Source organism: Chenopodium album, chromosome 2 (genome assembly GCF_948465745.1).
Source record: "Chenopodium album chromosome 2, dcCheAlbu1.1, whole genome shotgun sequence".
NCBI classification, from domain to species: Eukaryota; Viridiplantae; Streptophyta; class Magnoliopsida; order Caryophyllales; family Amaranthaceae; genus Chenopodium; species Chenopodium album.
The window spans coordinates 8,030,432-8,047,428 of record NC_137835.1 but is presented as its reverse complement, the minus strand read 5'-3'; the positions used below and the strand labels follow the sequence as shown (position 1 = coordinate 8,047,428).

At 34.6% G+C, this 16,997-nt stretch overlaps 3 protein-coding genes across 4 annotated transcripts in view; 1 reads left to right on the top strand and 2 right to left on the bottom strand.

Annotated features, from left to right (window-relative positions):
• The window catches only part of LOC145595143 (putative phospholipid hydroperoxide glutathione peroxidase), a 167,034-nt gene extending 158,861 nt beyond the window's left edge, over positions 1-8,173 (top strand). The window contains exon 7 of the mRNA XM_081651513.1: positions 8,164-8,173. The gene's annotated coding sequence lies outside the window, so the exon portion shown is untranslated. The remainder of the gene's footprint in view (positions 1-8,163) is intronic.
• On the bottom strand, positions 474-3,004 carry LOC145595094 (tubulin beta-4 chain). Its single transcript, XM_081651455.1, has 3 exons — positions 2,415-3,004; positions 1,558-1,827; positions 474-1,405 (listed from the first exon to the last, which is right to left on the bottom strand). Exons 1-3 carry the CDS (start codon positions 2,806-2,808, stop codon positions 744-746), a joined length of 1,326 nt encoding a protein of 441 aa, XP_081507581.1. The 5' UTR covers positions 2,809-3,004; the 3' UTR covers positions 474-743.
• LOC145595127 (glutamate--cysteine ligase, chloroplastic-like) lies at positions 5,916-16,762 on the bottom strand. Of its 2 annotated transcripts, none has more exons than XM_081651496.1 (17): positions 16,597-16,762; positions 15,103-15,404; positions 13,849-13,999; positions 13,051-13,158; positions 12,051-12,143; positions 11,561-11,644; positions 11,116-11,184; positions 10,963-11,033; positions 10,788-10,856; positions 10,173-10,266; positions 9,811-9,900; positions 9,612-9,692; positions 7,896-7,988; positions 7,405-7,485; positions 6,973-7,042; positions 6,627-6,716; positions 5,916-6,276 (listed from the first exon to the last, which is right to left on the bottom strand). In XM_081651496.1, exons 2-16 carry the CDS (start codon positions 15,393-15,395, stop codon positions 6,628-6,630), a joined length of 1,536 nt encoding a protein of 511 aa, XP_081507622.1. In that variant the 5' UTR covers positions 15,396-15,404; positions 16,597-16,762; the 3' UTR covers positions 5,916-6,276; position 6,627. The 2 variants fall into 2 exon arrangements, with proteins under 2 accessions (XP_081507622.1, XP_081507631.1); XM_081651505.1 differs by lacking the exon at positions 16,597-16,762 and adding an exon at positions 15,854-15,995.
• Between the last annotated feature and the right edge of the window lie 235 nt (positions 16,763-16,997).

Genomic DNA, 16,997 nt, shown 5'->3' with positions numbered 1-16,997 from the left:
ATAATGCTCTTGTTAATGCGTAGTTTCTGATTGTTTTTAAGAGTGTTGATTGTATATGATATCATTGTAACTAAATTGTAATGGTGATGTTTTAGGCTGCTAGATTAATTTTAGTTAGGGTTTCATCACATCTTATGCATTTTAGTTAGGGTTTCTGATTGGTGCAGCGAAATGTTTTAGAATTGTTTGGTGCTGTTTTTGGGCTATGTTCTGGATAGTTAGATACAAGTATATGGATGTATAGGATTTCAAAAGACTGAATTAGTGATACCATTTTCTTTAATACCATTTATTTATTTTTATTTTTTTTAAAAAAGAGCGTGCACTGAGGCGCAAGACGATAGGTTCGTCGTTCGGCGATTTCGGTGAGGCGCACAAAAAAATAAATAAATTATTGTTTATTATATGCGCCTCACTTTAATGATGCACCTTAGTTGCGCCTTGTACATTGGGCTTAGTGGTAGTACCTTTCCTTGAAATTCATTTTTTTTTTTTTCAATATATTTCACTTCAATTTCCCTTTCAGAAAGTAGTATATATACTATTCTTGGATTTAAACCTTATTGTGTATTATAAAAATTAAATTAGTTTCATCCAAATAAGAGAATAAAATGAATAAGTTCCTTGTACAAAAAAAGAATTCCCCCTCTTGCCACCTTTTGAAATTGAAAGAGATTAAATTATATTCATTTCTCCTCCTTAATGTAAAAAGGAATCCTCTCAAATTAATTTTTGACTAATTTTCAAGCATCCTCCTCTTCATATTCTTCCTCATACTCCACTCCAGCTTCCTGATACTGCTGATATTCAGACACCAAATCATTCATATTACTCTCAGCCTCAGTGAACTCCATCTCATCCATGCCTTCGCCGGTGTACCAATGCAAGAAAGCCTTCCTCCTAAACATGACGGTAAACTGCTCTGACACCCTTCGGAACATCTCTTGAATGGAGGTTGAGTTCCCTATGAAAGTCGAAGACATAGCAAGCCCTGTTGGTGGGATGTCACAGACACTAGACTTCACGTTGTTAGGGATCCACTCTACAAAGTAGGATGAATTCTTGCTCTGAACATTGGTCATTTGCTGGTCAACTTCTTTTGTGCTCATCTTCCCTCGGAACATTGCTGATGCAGTGAGGTATCGCCCATGACGTGGGTCTGCTGCACACATCATGTTCTTGGAATCCCACATTTGTTGGGTGAGCTCGGGGATGGACAGGGTTGTGTACTGCCGAGAGTTGATGGAGGTCAAGGGTGCAAATCCGACCATGAAGAAGTGGAGACGAGGGAAGGGTATCAGGTTCACTGCAAGCTTTCTAAGGTCGGAGTTCAGTTGACCAGGAAATCGCAGGCAGCATGTTATGCCACTCATTGTTGCTGAGATCAGGTGATTCAGGTCTCCAACTGCGTGTTTGCAGAACTTATGTCAAAATTGGATCATTTAAACATCTATTCAAACAACTTGTTTGCATAAGTACTGTAGGGTGGAAACGTAAAGACCTAAAGCAGCAGAAAATCAAGCAGAAAGAAATAATGCAAGTGTTATAGCAACATACATCGAGGGTTGGAGAGTTTGAGAGTGCGGAAGCAAATGTCATAGAGGGCTTCATTGTCAAGTACCATGCACTCATCAGCATTCTCTACAAGCTGGTGTACAGAAAGCGTGGCATTGTAAGGCTCCACCACCGTGTCTGACACCTTTGGAGATGGAAACACTGAGAAGGTCATCAGCATACGATCAGGATACTCCTCTTTAATCTTCGATATTAGCAGCGTTCCCATCCCTGATCCCGTTCCTCCTCCCAAAGAATGGCATAACTGGAATCCTACCAATCCATTCAAGTAATCGCATGTCAGGAGATTATTCAACATAAAAATCCATCATATGACAAAATTATATGTAGTGATGAATTTAGAAATATTTTTAAGTCTCATGTATCTAGTTGCTTGCTATAGACTTGGGTAGCATTAGCATATGGCTCATAACAAGGTGATGAGTCGTTTCGTTCAAATTCAGTTTGGTTATCATATGTTCGGGATGGGACATATTCGAGTAACATAATTTTTTGGATCGCATTAGATTGATATATAGCCGGGCTAATATCATGTAACATATAGCTTAGGTACAATTTGGATTTAGTCAAGTACCAAAAGATGACAAAATAATGACAAATTTAACGATCATAGTTTTTGTCAAGAAAGATATAGATAGTTAATTAATATTGCATCGTACCAAAAGATGCATAATCTACATAAATAAACTTTCTCAGATCTTGTCACATTATTAGGAATATATTGAATTATTGATCAATAATAATATTCTGATCCTAATATTTTACTGATCATATACAAGTATATCAAAGATAAGTGTGATTATGAAATGTAAAAAAACACTAATGTACATTTTGTGTACCTTGTAAAGAATCAGAATTCTCGGTTTCCTTACGAACAACATCAAGGACAGTATCGATTAATTCAGCACCTTCAGTGTAATGACCCTTAGCCCAGTTATTCCCAGCACCATTTTGCGCGAAAACAAAGTTATCAGGCCTAAAAATCTGTCCATAAGGACTAGATTTAAGGGAGTCCATGGTGCCTGGCTCAAGGTCTATCATGATCGCCCTAGGAACATATCGTCCACCTCTCACCTCATTAAAATAAACATCGGATCGTTCAAGTTGGAGTGGAGAATCACCAATGTATAGCCCGGTTGTATCAATACCGTGCTCATTACAAACCACCTCCCAAAACTGCGCGCCGATTTGGTTACCACATTGCCCGGCTTGGATGTGGAGGATTTCTCTCATAATGTTATTAGGATGATGTTTTAGAATAAGGAGAGGGTGTTACAATGAATAATAAAAATGTGGGCAAAAAATAAAGTTTTGATGGAAATAAAAGTGCTTGAAAGTTGGGAGTTTTGTAGGGTGGAAAAACAATGACAAAGATATCAATTTCATGTGAGCATGTTAGAAGGCCATGTCAAAGGACAAAATATGCGAGAGATTTTGGAGTAATACAACTCATTGATCTCCGAACATTTAGCCTTTGCTCTGTTTTTGTCTATTATTTTTTGTAACATGTAACATGCAAATAAATAGTTGTACTATAATTAATTTATTTCATATCAATGCTTAAATAAAGGTTTATTATGTTTCCTTAAATCGAGAGATACGATACTTTACTAATTACCATGTTTTATATCCTTATTTTTATAGCACTATTTGAATTAACTGGTATACAATCAGAGATTGATTATATATAAATGGTAGGTAACTATTGTTTGACTTTGATTGTACCACTTCTTGGTGGAACGTCAAGAGTCATTTACATCATTTACTACCTCCGGTCCAAATTACTCGCAACTTTGAAATATTTTATATATCTCATAAATAATACCCTAAAGTTGCGAGTAATTTGGACCGGAGGTAGTATTTAGAGACATGGTGTCACCCACCTCTAGCTTAATAGCTGAGTTTTGTAAAATATTGGCATGTGGACCTCTATATTGACAATGACATGACGCCATATCAGTCATACATAACTTGTCAACAATTTTTTATCACGATTTTTACTAGTATAGATTCAATGAAAAGAAATGGAATTCAACTCTTTAAACAATGAACTATCAATATCATTAACCACTACGCCAATTAATGCTGGCAATAACCTAAATGCAAACCTATTTAAGATTAATGAGTATAATGGTGTTCATGTACAATATGATTGTGGAGGTTCAAAAATACCATAGAGTCTCAAGTAGTAATTGAAAGGAAGAGGATATAATCATATGGTCCCATACCATAACAATCATGACAAAATTATTGAAATAGTAAATTCGTAATTAGTTAACACATATTAAATAGGTAATTAGCTACTTAATTGATTTTTTTTTTTTTTTAGGAATCGTTTATTTGAAAATATGAATAAGCATGCACATATTTGATTTAATACCCGTGTATTGCACAGTAATGATAAGTAATTTTCTTAATATTATATGAAATAAGTAGTTTATAATTTAAACTTTAATCATGACCGTATGTTTTCATTTAGCAGGATTACAAATTTTATTTGTTCTTTTCATTCTCTTAATTTATCTATTCCATAATAAAATGAAAGAGGAAATCAAAGATTGGTATTATTCATAAAATCAGTAAAGCAATGATTCCATAAATTGTAGATTTTTGTTTAAAAAAAAAAAAATCAATAATGACATCATACATTAAATTGGTGGGAAATTTTTTAGAGGAAGCGGCACAAAGAATAAGGGGAGGATTAATGATATCAACAACGTTTTATTTTAGTACTTCGTATTAGTTAATAGATTTTTTTTTTTGGTGGTATATTACAATTTTACTTGTGAAGTTTTTTTTTCCAAAAACAAGTGATTAATTTGGGGTGGATAAAAAACGATGATGTAAAAAATAATTTGAGATAGAGTTGATAAAAAAAATCTTGCGTGGACCTAATCCACAATAATATTATTGTGAATCCGAGGTTTATACGCATACAACTGGCATTATATGGAACATAGTGACCCTTATCTTAACCTAGTAACCTTATTTTTAACATATTAACCTTTATTATTAAAACTCGTGTGACATTTAATATTATTGTGAACCTGAAATACCACATTATGTTAAAAATGGTGACCCTAATTTTAACATGGTAACCTTTATTATTTATATTGACCAGTACTCCGTGTATAAAAAAATTTCACTAAAAAAATAAAATAACCCTCTAATAGCCTTTATAATATCACAATGACTTTTATTTCAACATAATAACCTTTTTTTTTTGTAACAGTAAATTAGTGTTGACCAAGTCCATTTAAGAGTTTGCAAGAGTTAGTATAAAAACAACTTTAACTTTATGATTTTAAATATGTCTTATTATATGTGTTATGAAACTGAGCCCTTTCCCTAAATAATGTTGGGAAATTATCTAATTCCCAAATTACAGCTACTCTTTTTTTAATTCCCATTATACCGTCCACGTCACCGGTTCAGTTTATGAAATTAAAAATAAAATAACCCTCTAATAGCCGGTTTATGAAATTAAAACCGCTACTTCAAGTAGCGGTTTATGGGTTTGTTTTGTAAGTTTTCTTTAAAAACAAAATATCTGTAAATCAATAATTAGTAAATACAAACCGCTACTTCCAGTAGCGGTTTCTAATATGTAAACCGCTACTTGAAGTAGCGGTTTTCAGTAGCACACCGCTACTTGAAGTAGCGGTTTAAAAAATTCCCACTGAACCGGTGACGTGGACGGTATGGTGAGAATTAAAAAAAGACTAGCTGTAATTTGGAAATTAGATAATTTCCCAACATTACTATGCTCGATATTCTTTTCGTATATTCAAATATTCAACCATTGCTATTCCCTCCAGCTCATAATATTCGTAACAGTTTTACTCGAATGTCAATTAGTAGGATGTTAGGTTTATCTTATTGTATATTTCAAAACATATTAACTATTATAACCCGCCCAAAAAAAGGAAGGAAAAAAAAAAAAACTATGTTGCCACAACAAAAAGATTGAACCAAACAAACGTGCATTGCAGTATTGCACTGCTTCAAATATTAGTCTAGTAACAATCGAACAATATTATATTAACCTTGACAGTTAGCAAGAATAGCAACCTTAGTCTTTTACACTGCCATTGGCCTCTACTGCATTTGAAAATAAAATGAGGCTGGCAGTTCTCTAAACTCTAAAACCGAAGTGCGTACACAGAAAAGAAAGGTTGAAGCTTTATTGTAGTTCATTCGAGATATGAAGAACAAGTTTTTATCCAAAAGAGTTGAATGAGATATCAATGGATGAAGCAAATTTAGCTGACAGTGCAAAATACAACTAACATGTAACATTCATTAGAAGACTTGCATTAGAAAGTTAGGACGAGCATGACTGCATGAGTAACAAGCTTGGCATCTTGTCAAAAAAAAAAAACAAAGCTTGGCAAAATCTTGTTATGGTAAATCTGTAAATCATCATGCTAAATTGTTTGCAACGGAGCTGGCTCCGTTAGCAACTTAGATCAGACCTACAATAATCCTAAAAACTTATTGCCCGATGAACAAAAATTGAGATCTATATACTCAAAATTCTTATAAGGGTGGAAAATCAGAGTAGCACTTTAATTTGCTGGAGTGTTTATATAAGCCTTTATTCATCAAAAAGTGACTGAAGAATGTCCATAATATCCTTTACCGGTAGGGCAAGCCAGATGCTGAAAAATACTCCAGTACTTCGTTAAAGAATGTCAGCTCCTGTCCAAGCATAGCAAATCAAAGCTTACAATATCAGGTAAAATATACTCCATATAGTACTAACTTGATTTAATCATTCAAGACTAAGAGCAATTGATGGACTGTTTATACATGGTACCTCGAGAAACAAATATTTAAAGGACAGCAAGAAAGACGAATAATGATTATGGAATGTATTTCTTAGAGGCCAATGGCACGGAAGGACAGGAATTATTTCTTATTCTCTAAACTTATATCACTTTCCAAACATACAAGGGAAGACACTGGAATCAACTTTAGTTCCAGGCAATAGAAACAAGTAAAATCTTAAACTACCTACCCTATCCGCAAAGACAGAAGTTACTCCGTACCTTAATAAAGCAGCTCCTCAAATACAGGATCCACATTTTGTCCCCACTTTCCATGGTACATCTCTAAGAGCCTCTCAGCTGGGGTTACACCTGCAACACAGATCCCACAATCAGCAAATAAAATCTGACAAAAGGTTGATCAAGATAACAGCGTCTATTGCAATTAGATTAATGCGTAAGTATATAAGATAAGACTTTAGTCATATTAAATATTTTGAACACATTTTTTTTTTTAAATGAATTTGAGGTTCTAAATATGATTAGCTAAAAATTTAAAAAAATGTTACAAATTTAGCATAGCAATAGATATACATATTAACTTGAGTTTTATTCTCAACTAAAATACCTGTTCTGACCACTTCAGCCACTTCATTTAAGAATCCAGTCTCCTTGAAGCCCCTCTTTTCTAAACCATCCTGAGGAAAAGAAGTTCATAAAGTTATATAAGAAAATTTATAGTACTCCCTCTGTTATTTTAAGTGTTACAGTTTGACTAAATACGCATGCCGAGACACGACTTTGACTATTAATTTATCAAAATAAAAGTTAGTAAATTATTGGAAAATTGATATTATGAAAGTACTTTTATATATTATGATGAATCCAACAATGTATTATACAATAACATTTGTTTTTTTTTTTTTTTAAATGAGTAAAATAATCAAATCAAAACCATTATGTAAATAGTGAAAAAAGTCAAATTGTAACACTTTTAAAAACATGGAGGGAGTAGTAGTTAATGGTGTGCCTAAAAAAACAAAAAATGTAGCCAGCTTACCTTTGCCAATTTCAAAACATCCTCCGCAATATGTTTCACATATCCATCGCGAAACGGAGTCTTAAGCCCAAATTTCGGTACCTAATCAGTAAATTCAGAGGTCAGAGCTAAGACTCTCCATCTAATGATACACATAATTTGGAAAAACTTTTCACATTCAACTCCTAAAAACTTAAAGTCAAAATCAAGTATCAACCCGTCATACATAGATAATGTTCAAGAGCCCCAGTATATTAAAAGAAAAGTAGGTATGTTTCCCAGTAGAAGGCAGCCACTCTCTGCGTACTTTATCCCCATCATTTCAACCATAAGTCCCAGAAACTTCAATTATGACTGAGGAATTGAGGAATCACAAGACAGGATAGGAAACTGTACTCATTAGCTGATACATGGTTAAGCGACCTAAAGTAGAATTTCTAGCCTCCTAGTAGGCTATTATGATGATCCCTGATGCTATGTTGAAGAATAGATATTGATGGTAAAGGCAGTACCTTGTTTCTCAGCATCTCCCTTTCTTCGTTTGTCCAATCATATGTCATGTCTAAGACACTTTGTAAGGAATCCTCATCGTATAATATACCCACCTGACATTGATAGATGTTAAATTCATTACAGCTGGTATCTCAAACAATATATTATAATGGTTTTGTCATCATGAAAGACTGTATGCAATAATACCTCCAAATAGAACCAACACCTACCATACGCATTTGATTAAAAGCATATACCACAGTATACATCACATACTTATAGTCGTATAGATATCAGGTAAAACATGCAAATCAGTACCTAAACTCCTAAAGTCAATTCAAATTTTGAAACACTATACTATTGTTACAGCATTTTACATATATATGTATGATGAATGAAATGTGAGGAGATGTTATTTAGAGAAGCACAGAGCTTGATTAAACTAGTTAGTGTGATCATGATAGATCTAAGTCATCTAACTTGGCTGAAGCACATTAAGCACATGACCCTTGTTAGCAACTTCCAGTACTTAAGGATCTATGTTTGCATCCTCCACCCCCATCCTCGAGCCATGTGTTAATACCCTTTCTTTCTTGTTGTTATTGCTTTTAAATGGGGAAATGTCTTCTCACCATTGCTCTTTCATCCTCGAGCCATGTGTTAATACCCTTTCTTTCTTCTTGTTATTGCTTTTAAATGGGGAAATGTCTTCTCACCATTGCTCTTTCATGTTGTATTCTCTTACCACTATTAGAATAATTTTTGTAGAGGTCTCACACGTCTTTCAGAAACAACTAACTCCTCAACTAATAATGGCAAGTTCAAAGATGAGTGAAATAGATCTAGATTTCATGCTGTGCTGCTGGTTAATTGATGATAACCACATCAGTTTTTGTTGTTGTATTACCAAAGAAAAATTCTATAACTTAAATGTATCTGAAGAATGAATATAGGCATGTATATACTTCGGAAATATTTTTTGCTTGAGGGAAATTGCTATTTAATAAATAAAAATAAAAAATAAAAATAAAAATAAACTTTGGTCAGTGATAGGCTGATAGCACTTATCACACACATGCTCTGAGCTCCAGCCTATTACTATTATGATATCAGTCAGTTTCTATTAGACAACTAGCTCTTGTTTCGGAGTCACAATCCTCCCAGCGGTTGGTGTCATATTGCTAGCATTAATAGTCAACACTCAACAGTGCCCCCAATACTTAGCATACAACTCTCTTCCTCTCTCACAACTTCTCGCAGTTATCTCCAAGTCATATATGACAATTTACTTTTATCATAATCTCATCCACCATCAAACTACCAAGTCCCAACAGCCTTTGCTTTCCAATTCCCGGTCAGCTTTCATAGGCATCACCAAATGCCAGCAAAATTACATCCCAGGTATAAAGAAGCACATTAGAAAAGCCCCCTCCCAGGTTATCTGCCCCCCCCCCCCCCCCCCTCCTTTCAAAAAATAACTATACTTATTTATCTATCTTTTGGTAGGTAAAAAATTAAAGCTTTATCTTCATACCTATACTTGCTTATGAGAAGAAAAAACATGCCAGACTTTTCTGTGGGTATTTTAAGTTGTTATTGCATGTATACAAGTGGGACAGGGAGGGGAGTGGTAGTCACGTCGTGAATATTAGGAAATAGGATCAGTGTATCAGCTATCAGCAATATATGGAAGTAGGTTTTCATAAGTCAAATCAATTGTGCAAGATGCAACATACCCAAAATGCAGGTAATGCACACAATCGCCTCCACGGTCCTCCATCAGCACCTCTCATCTCTAAATACCTCTTCAGCCTTACCTGAAAACATGAACCAAGATAATAACGCAAAAGACTGTATATGACATAAAAAAAATTAAAAAAAATTTACCACAAGAAGTGTCAGAAAACAAAATTTTCTTGAATGCAAGTGACAGACCTCTGGAAATATAGTAGTCAGATGATTTTCCCAATCATTTAGTGTCGGCAACTCGCCTGGGAGAACTGGGAGCTTCCCTTCCAAAAAGTCCTATATAATATGATACAAAAGATAAGAAAACTTATTATACAACCAATAATAATTTGAGGAAAAATTGCCCGAGGTTATATCGTTGCACAGCCATCTTACAAGAGAAGAAGATTATTATAAAAAATAAATTAAAAAAAAAAAAAGGACAAACCAATTCCCTCTTAGCCCAAGCTTGCAACATCTACACCCCCCACCCCCAACTCACCTCAGAACAAAAAGAACATAAACATTGAAGTGATAATGCAGTCAATCATAAAAGGGCAGAGGTTTACTCGGAAGGACAATCCACTGCAGTCAACATACTTGTTGTTCCGATACACAAAGTACATGGGAACATTGAGGGCATAATCCACATACTGCTCAAACCTGCATAAATAACACGAATCACTAACTTTATAATCAAGAAACCACAGGGGGAAACTTTTTTTTAAAAGAACTACAGATCCTTTCCCCTCATTTTCAATGCCATTAGATTTTTTTTTTCTTCTGATTTTCACTATGGGTATATGTAAATCATCTATGAGTAATTATTTACAAAGTACTTTATCCTCAAGCTATCTCTTTTATCAAAAAACAAGTTACTACTTACTAGTACAAGAGCTTTCTATCCCAAAAAAAAAAAAAAAAAAAAAAAAAAGAAAAGAAAAAGAAGTAGAGCTGTAGAGCACTTTGTAAACACTACTTTGTCCTTTTGCCTTTACTATGCAATGGATTCTACCAGCCATTTCACTACACAAATGCATACACAACTTGCGCAGTGGTAAATTAAAAGTGGGTATATTATCCCAATATTATGCTCCTATGACAGGTTCATATGAGTCTACAAATATCACAGCATCCACAAATGAATGTCAATTACAAAAACATTATGCTGGCACACTACTCACCCGAAAGAGTCGTCAAAGACAAAAGGAAGCATCCCAGTACGATTATTATCAGTATCCGACCAAATATGGCTGATAAAAACATAAACCAGAGGGAAAAAGTCAAAAAAAAAAAAAAAAAAAAAAAAAAAAAAAAAAAAAAAAATCAGCTCAGATCTTTAAGGAACATCTAAAAAACCTTCTCATACTGAGATAACCATTGGGCTTTCCTTCCTTGAAAGGTGAATTTGCAAATAGTGCTGTTGCTATCTGTTCCATTATTTAAATAGTCAGGTAACAGGATGAGAAATCCGACGATATCTCAAAAATATAACTTCAAGATTTTACTCACAGGTTGTAATGCTAGACCAGCACGAAATTTTCTGATCATGTCAGCTTCAGTACAAAAATCCAAGTTCACCTGAAAAGGCAAAAACCACCTAACACAGTTCAGAAAGTTGAAATGTCGATAATAAATAACTATTACTCTCCAATGCTCAACAAGTAGCTTTTAAACTTCCATCACATATCAATGATCTATCAGTTAATGCATTGATCACATCAGCCCTTTCTGTAGATCTCTTGGCTTTACCTTTTTGATAGATGGTAATAATGAGAGAGGTTGTACTGCTGTAGTAATAGTGTGAATGATTATACAGCCTTCTATTGGGAAAATGTACAATAGTATATGTTCTTCTCTTCAACTCTAACATCCCAACAACCCCAAAACAACTTTTGGGTAAATGAACATTTACATATTCAAGAAAAAAAAGAAGATATGAAGATGCAACAAATACCTGGACAGTGCATGTCCTGAACATCATATCAAGTCCAAGTGTGCCAACTTTGGGCATGTAGTTCCTCATAATCTCATATCTTCCCTGATTGCAAAAAAACAGTCAATAGTTCATAACAGAAGTAGAAAAACAGAAGCGTGAATATACAGACATGAGGCATCAGAAATCAGGGAAACAAGTTGTAAAAATGATATTGATATGTGAGGCTGCAAATAATTATCAAATGTGAATAAGGACAAACTGTCAGGGTGCAAGCACTTAACATTAAAAATCATTAAGTGTGGTCATAAAAGACCAATGGAAAAGCAAATACAAAACACTGAGATGGTTGGAAAGATAAAGGCCTAAATAAAGGAAGGAAAAAATACAGAAACAAAGAAAGAAGGGAAAGTGCACACTGCACAGAACATATAAACATAGCATGATTGCTAGTTTAGAAAGAACATGATATCTATGTGCTGCTTTTGCTGAAAATGATTCACAGAATTACCTTGGGCATTATGGGGATGTCCTGAATTCTCCATTTGGGCTGAAATCCAATCCCAAGAAATCCAATCCCCATTTCTTCCGCAACAGCTTTGACCTGCCAGAAGTGTTATAATATCAAGAACCTGATCATATTGCCATTTATGAAAGCAATTAGTATACCATAGATATAGTTCTCAATCAAAAAGGGCATAGAGGAAACAGTGTCACACTGTCACCTGTCTTCCACAAGATTCTAAATGCACTGATTGCTTCATTTCACATCAAGAATTGTAACAGACCCTAGACGAATAAACTTAAGAGAGGAAAAAAGCAGCAGAAGACAGAAATTAGGCCATGATTCATCTATCCTTACCAACTGTCAAAATCTCTTATCATAAATTCAATACACAGACTATGATAATATATTGTTCTGAAAAGATCACTAGAAGTGCCTAGCCCAAGCAGCAAGAAAAGGTCCTCTGAAGAGTGAAGACCCAACAATTTCATCAGCTCTTCGTAGGCTCCACTTTATTAAAAGGGAATTCAGAGAACTAATATTCTAATACTTCACCTTATAGCTGACATTAGTATTATAGAGATATAAAAATTAAAAAAAAAAAAAAAAGGATATAAAAAAAAATAATCAACTTCCTATTTATTCACATAATATCCTCTATTCCTCCCTGTATCTAATAATCCATAAAGTACTCTTATCAGATAAGAGTAAAACTTATGGCAACATCTTGGGAACATGTTAAAAGTGATCGTGCCATTGTCGATACAAAACAAAGACAAATAGTCATGCTCCCTCTTTTGACAACCGTAATGACATTGTACAATATATTTAATCATGAGTCATGACAGGATCCAAAGTGTATCAGATGAAAACAGTTTGGTGAATAAGAAAGCATTGTAGTACCTTGAGGATAAGTGACATCAGCAAATACTTCTATTAGTCACAGGCAAGATAAGAAATTTCCCAATCACTATGAAAGGTACACACAACTGTCATGTAAACTAACCTGATACAGGTGTGAATTAACTTCTGCACAAGTTTGATGCAATGTTTCAAGAGGAGCACCACTAAGTTCAAATTGACCTCCAGGTTCCAATGATATGCTTTGCTTCCCCTGACAATATCAAACACACTATGTTCAAAAGCTCCAGCCGCAGATAACAAGATCCAAACAGCTCTATTAGGGTCATAACTCAAAGACGGAGTTGTAAGTCTTGTAACTCTTATAAATGGATAAATAATCAATAGTAGAAACCCTTACAAGAAAACATGCACACTGGCAATAAAGTGTGTGTGTGTGTGTGGGGGGGGGGGGGGGGATTCTTTTGGGGGGGCAAGGGGTGGCGGTGGTTAGAGATAAGAAGAAAGGGAGATTCGGGTCATTGGGGTGCAGAAAAACCAATAACCTCATGATTGAATAGGTGATAGCTCAGACCATCAATTTTCTAATTGACACCACCAGTCAAATCAAAGCGTAACAATTCTTTGCATAACAATATATTTTTAGTCGTTTCTTATAGTCAGTTAGCTTGTAAATCGATATCAAAAATCAAACTGTATCCACTCTAGTCAATTGAATCTTTGCAAGCCCTTTTCTTCACCGCCATTACATTATGTGTGCATGTGATGTCTGAATACTTATGGATAGTTTTGCACATCATACATTTGTAGTGGCAAGACCCATAGACCACCCAAAAGGCCAAAACACACCTCAGCAAGGGCCTCCTCTTTGTATCATACAAAAGAGACAGGAAAATAAATAAAGAATAGCACATAATCAGCATCAAGCAGACAAAAAGTTTACCTGCTTCAAACCAATTATATAGTCACCTTCCATCACTTTATCCCAGTCAAATCTCTCAGCAATACCATTAAGCAACTCAGCTATCTGTTCATATTTCATGGGCCGTAAAGTGTCAATTTCAAAACCAAACTTCTCGTGTTCTGTGCCTATCCTGCAGGTACAAACATTTCCATTTTTAAGCATCAAATGCAGAAAAGAGAAAAAAAAAATTGAATATTTAACTTTATTAAATCATACATGTCAAAAAACAAATAGACTTTATATAAGCCAAGCTTCACCCAAGAAGGCAGCCCCCAACCCTCTCACCTCCTCCCAGGGTCTGTTAGAGATTTGGAGCTATATAAAGCTCTTATAAAACATTTGAAATAAATTGAGTCCATAATGTAAAGGCAACTTGATTGCAACCCCCATCCATGGTTGGCAGTGGCACCAGTGTAAACATAGAAAAGTCCATGCTGAGCAAATGTTAATCACAAACACAAAAAAGTTGCCTCTGATGATAATTTAGTGCAAACACTCTCATAAAGAATAATCATAAGGTCATTTATGACCAAAGCAATAATTTACAATACAAGAGAATTTTTATTTAACAATGACCCAGTTTGTTTCTTCCCCGCACAATGATGAACACAACAGTATAAATCAAAATGGGAGAAAGAAATCTCAAAGATGAGGCTAAAGAATGAATTACAGGAGCTGCACTTTTTTACAAAAATACATGCATTACAAAAAACTTTGTAGTAAAAATTGCGCTACCACAGCACCAAATCATTGTATAACTCACGTAGTTAAGCATGGAAATGGACTGAAATTGACACTTTACAAGAAGAAAAGGAAAAAAAAAAGAAGAAGCTGAGAAAATAAAGTTTATTGGTAAAAAAGAATAAAGCAAATTAAAAATTGTGACTGTAAGGCATAACTGTAAAGTGTCGGACGAATAACCACATACATGTATAACCTGTAATCATAATCTCTATTTCGTTTCTCTTTTTTATATATAAAAAAAATTACGGAAAATGCTAGAATGACTCGCATATAGTATAATACTTAAGATCGCGTTCAACAGATGTAATATGCATTTGTTTTAATGTTCACATGAAATTTTGGAGGCAGTATGAAAGTTCACAAATGCAAATTGGAGCAAATAACAAGAAACCTCAAAATATGGTATTTGGGAAACAAAAGCAGTACAGTTCTAGTACAAATTAGTAGAAGTTCCCAAATTCCAATTGGAGCAAATAACTAAAAACCCACCTCCAATTCTCTTTAGGTTTGCATCCAGACATAAGATATCGCACAAGATCTTCTCTAGTGAGCGGCTCCGCAGCTACTATAGGATCTTCTGTAGGAGGACTAGCAGCAACAATGGTGCGAAACCCGCGTGACCGTTCTCTTTTCGTCGTGTCTAAGCACAAAGGGTTAGTTTTCTTAACAGAATTACTGGAAAGAAAAGACAGATTGCTACTAATCTCCTTGCTTACAGCTTCACATCGGACTGTCTCAGTATGCATAGACAATGGCACAGCTCCCTGATAAACAAGTGCCATGATATCCCCCTACAAAAGTTAGAAAACAGCATCTCATCAAATATAGCTCAAAACTCTAACAAGGCCTCTAAAGCAATGACAAGTGCAACTTCAATTCTAAAAGCAGAAACTTCTTAAACCAAAGACTCCAGTACAAACAACTACAGCAACAGATGTACCATACAAAGGCTAACATTACACTAACGACACACTTCGTAAGCGGAAATAAATGGTGGTAAGACCGTAAGAGAACATTGTAGCTGCTTTTGCAAAGAATATCTCATGCCAATGTCCATGTTAAAATCTATCACCCATATATTTTTTATTTTTTTCATAACAAACTTCCATCACCACCTTTTAAAAAAAAGCACATACTTAGAAATGGAATGTCATTATCAATTTATTATGAACATTTTCTCGCGATTTTCCTCAATTACTTATAATTTTATAAACTCAAAACCACTACCACAAATTATTACCGCCTAGTCTGGTTGTATGACCCTTTAAAATATCATGCCGGGTTAGCCACCTCTCGGACTGACTCGCAACCAGGTAGTGTCCGGAGCCACCCGTTCTTTCCTGGCTAATACCTTCCAAAGCAACCAATAATACACTTGCCCAACACCAAAGCAGAGCTTAAGTAGTTCCACCCCTTCAGCATATACAAGATATAGTATTGAACCATTTCAAGTGGCTTTTATGACAAATTGATTATCACACTCAAATCCTAAAGAAGCTAAAAATTATTTTAAAAAATTATGATATCGTTTATCTTGCACATGACAATGTAAATCACACTTGGTCCCACCAAAGTCCAGAATTTGAGGATTCCATAAATTTAAAATCAAAAAATTCCCCAAAAAACACAATACCCATTTTTCTAACAGCAATTTGTCCCCAAAAAACGACTAGATTCATTGCTAGTCTCTAAATTACACCCAATTCAACTATATCATCCATTAAAATCCAGAACATTCACAAACATTTTCTTAACTATAAGAATTCAACAGAATCAAACCCATATGCAATCAAACTACGTAAAATCAAGACCCAAAATCCCAAAGCATTGAGCTTTACATGAAGAAAAAAAAAAACGGATTTTTCCATTATATTTTGTGGAAGTCACATGAAAATAAATAAAATGTTCATTTTCCAATACATAATTTAATATAATTAAGCAATATAAATAAAAAAAAAAAAAAAACATGGGTTGAGAAATTACCTGGGATATTGATGAGATTTGAGGCGATGAGAATAAGAATAAAGTAGCCTAAGGTTCTTTTTTATTTTCAAGTAGTGTAATGACAGAGGAAGGAAGGAAGGTGGATAGAGAGAGAGAGAAAGAAAGAAAGTCGAATATAAATTTGTAAAGCGAGCGAATGAACGATTGAGAGTGGACACGGGAGAAGGTCACATTTGTACAAATATTATTCAATGACGATTTTCACACTACACTCTCTTGTGTAAACGATAGAAATGGCAATCCTGATCCGTAACCCGACCCGAATGACCCGATTTATGATCCGAAATTGACCTAAAAACGTTGACTTGAAAATAATCTGAAATTCGAAATTGACCCGACTCGACCCAAAAATAAAGTTGACGCTATATTGACTTGACACT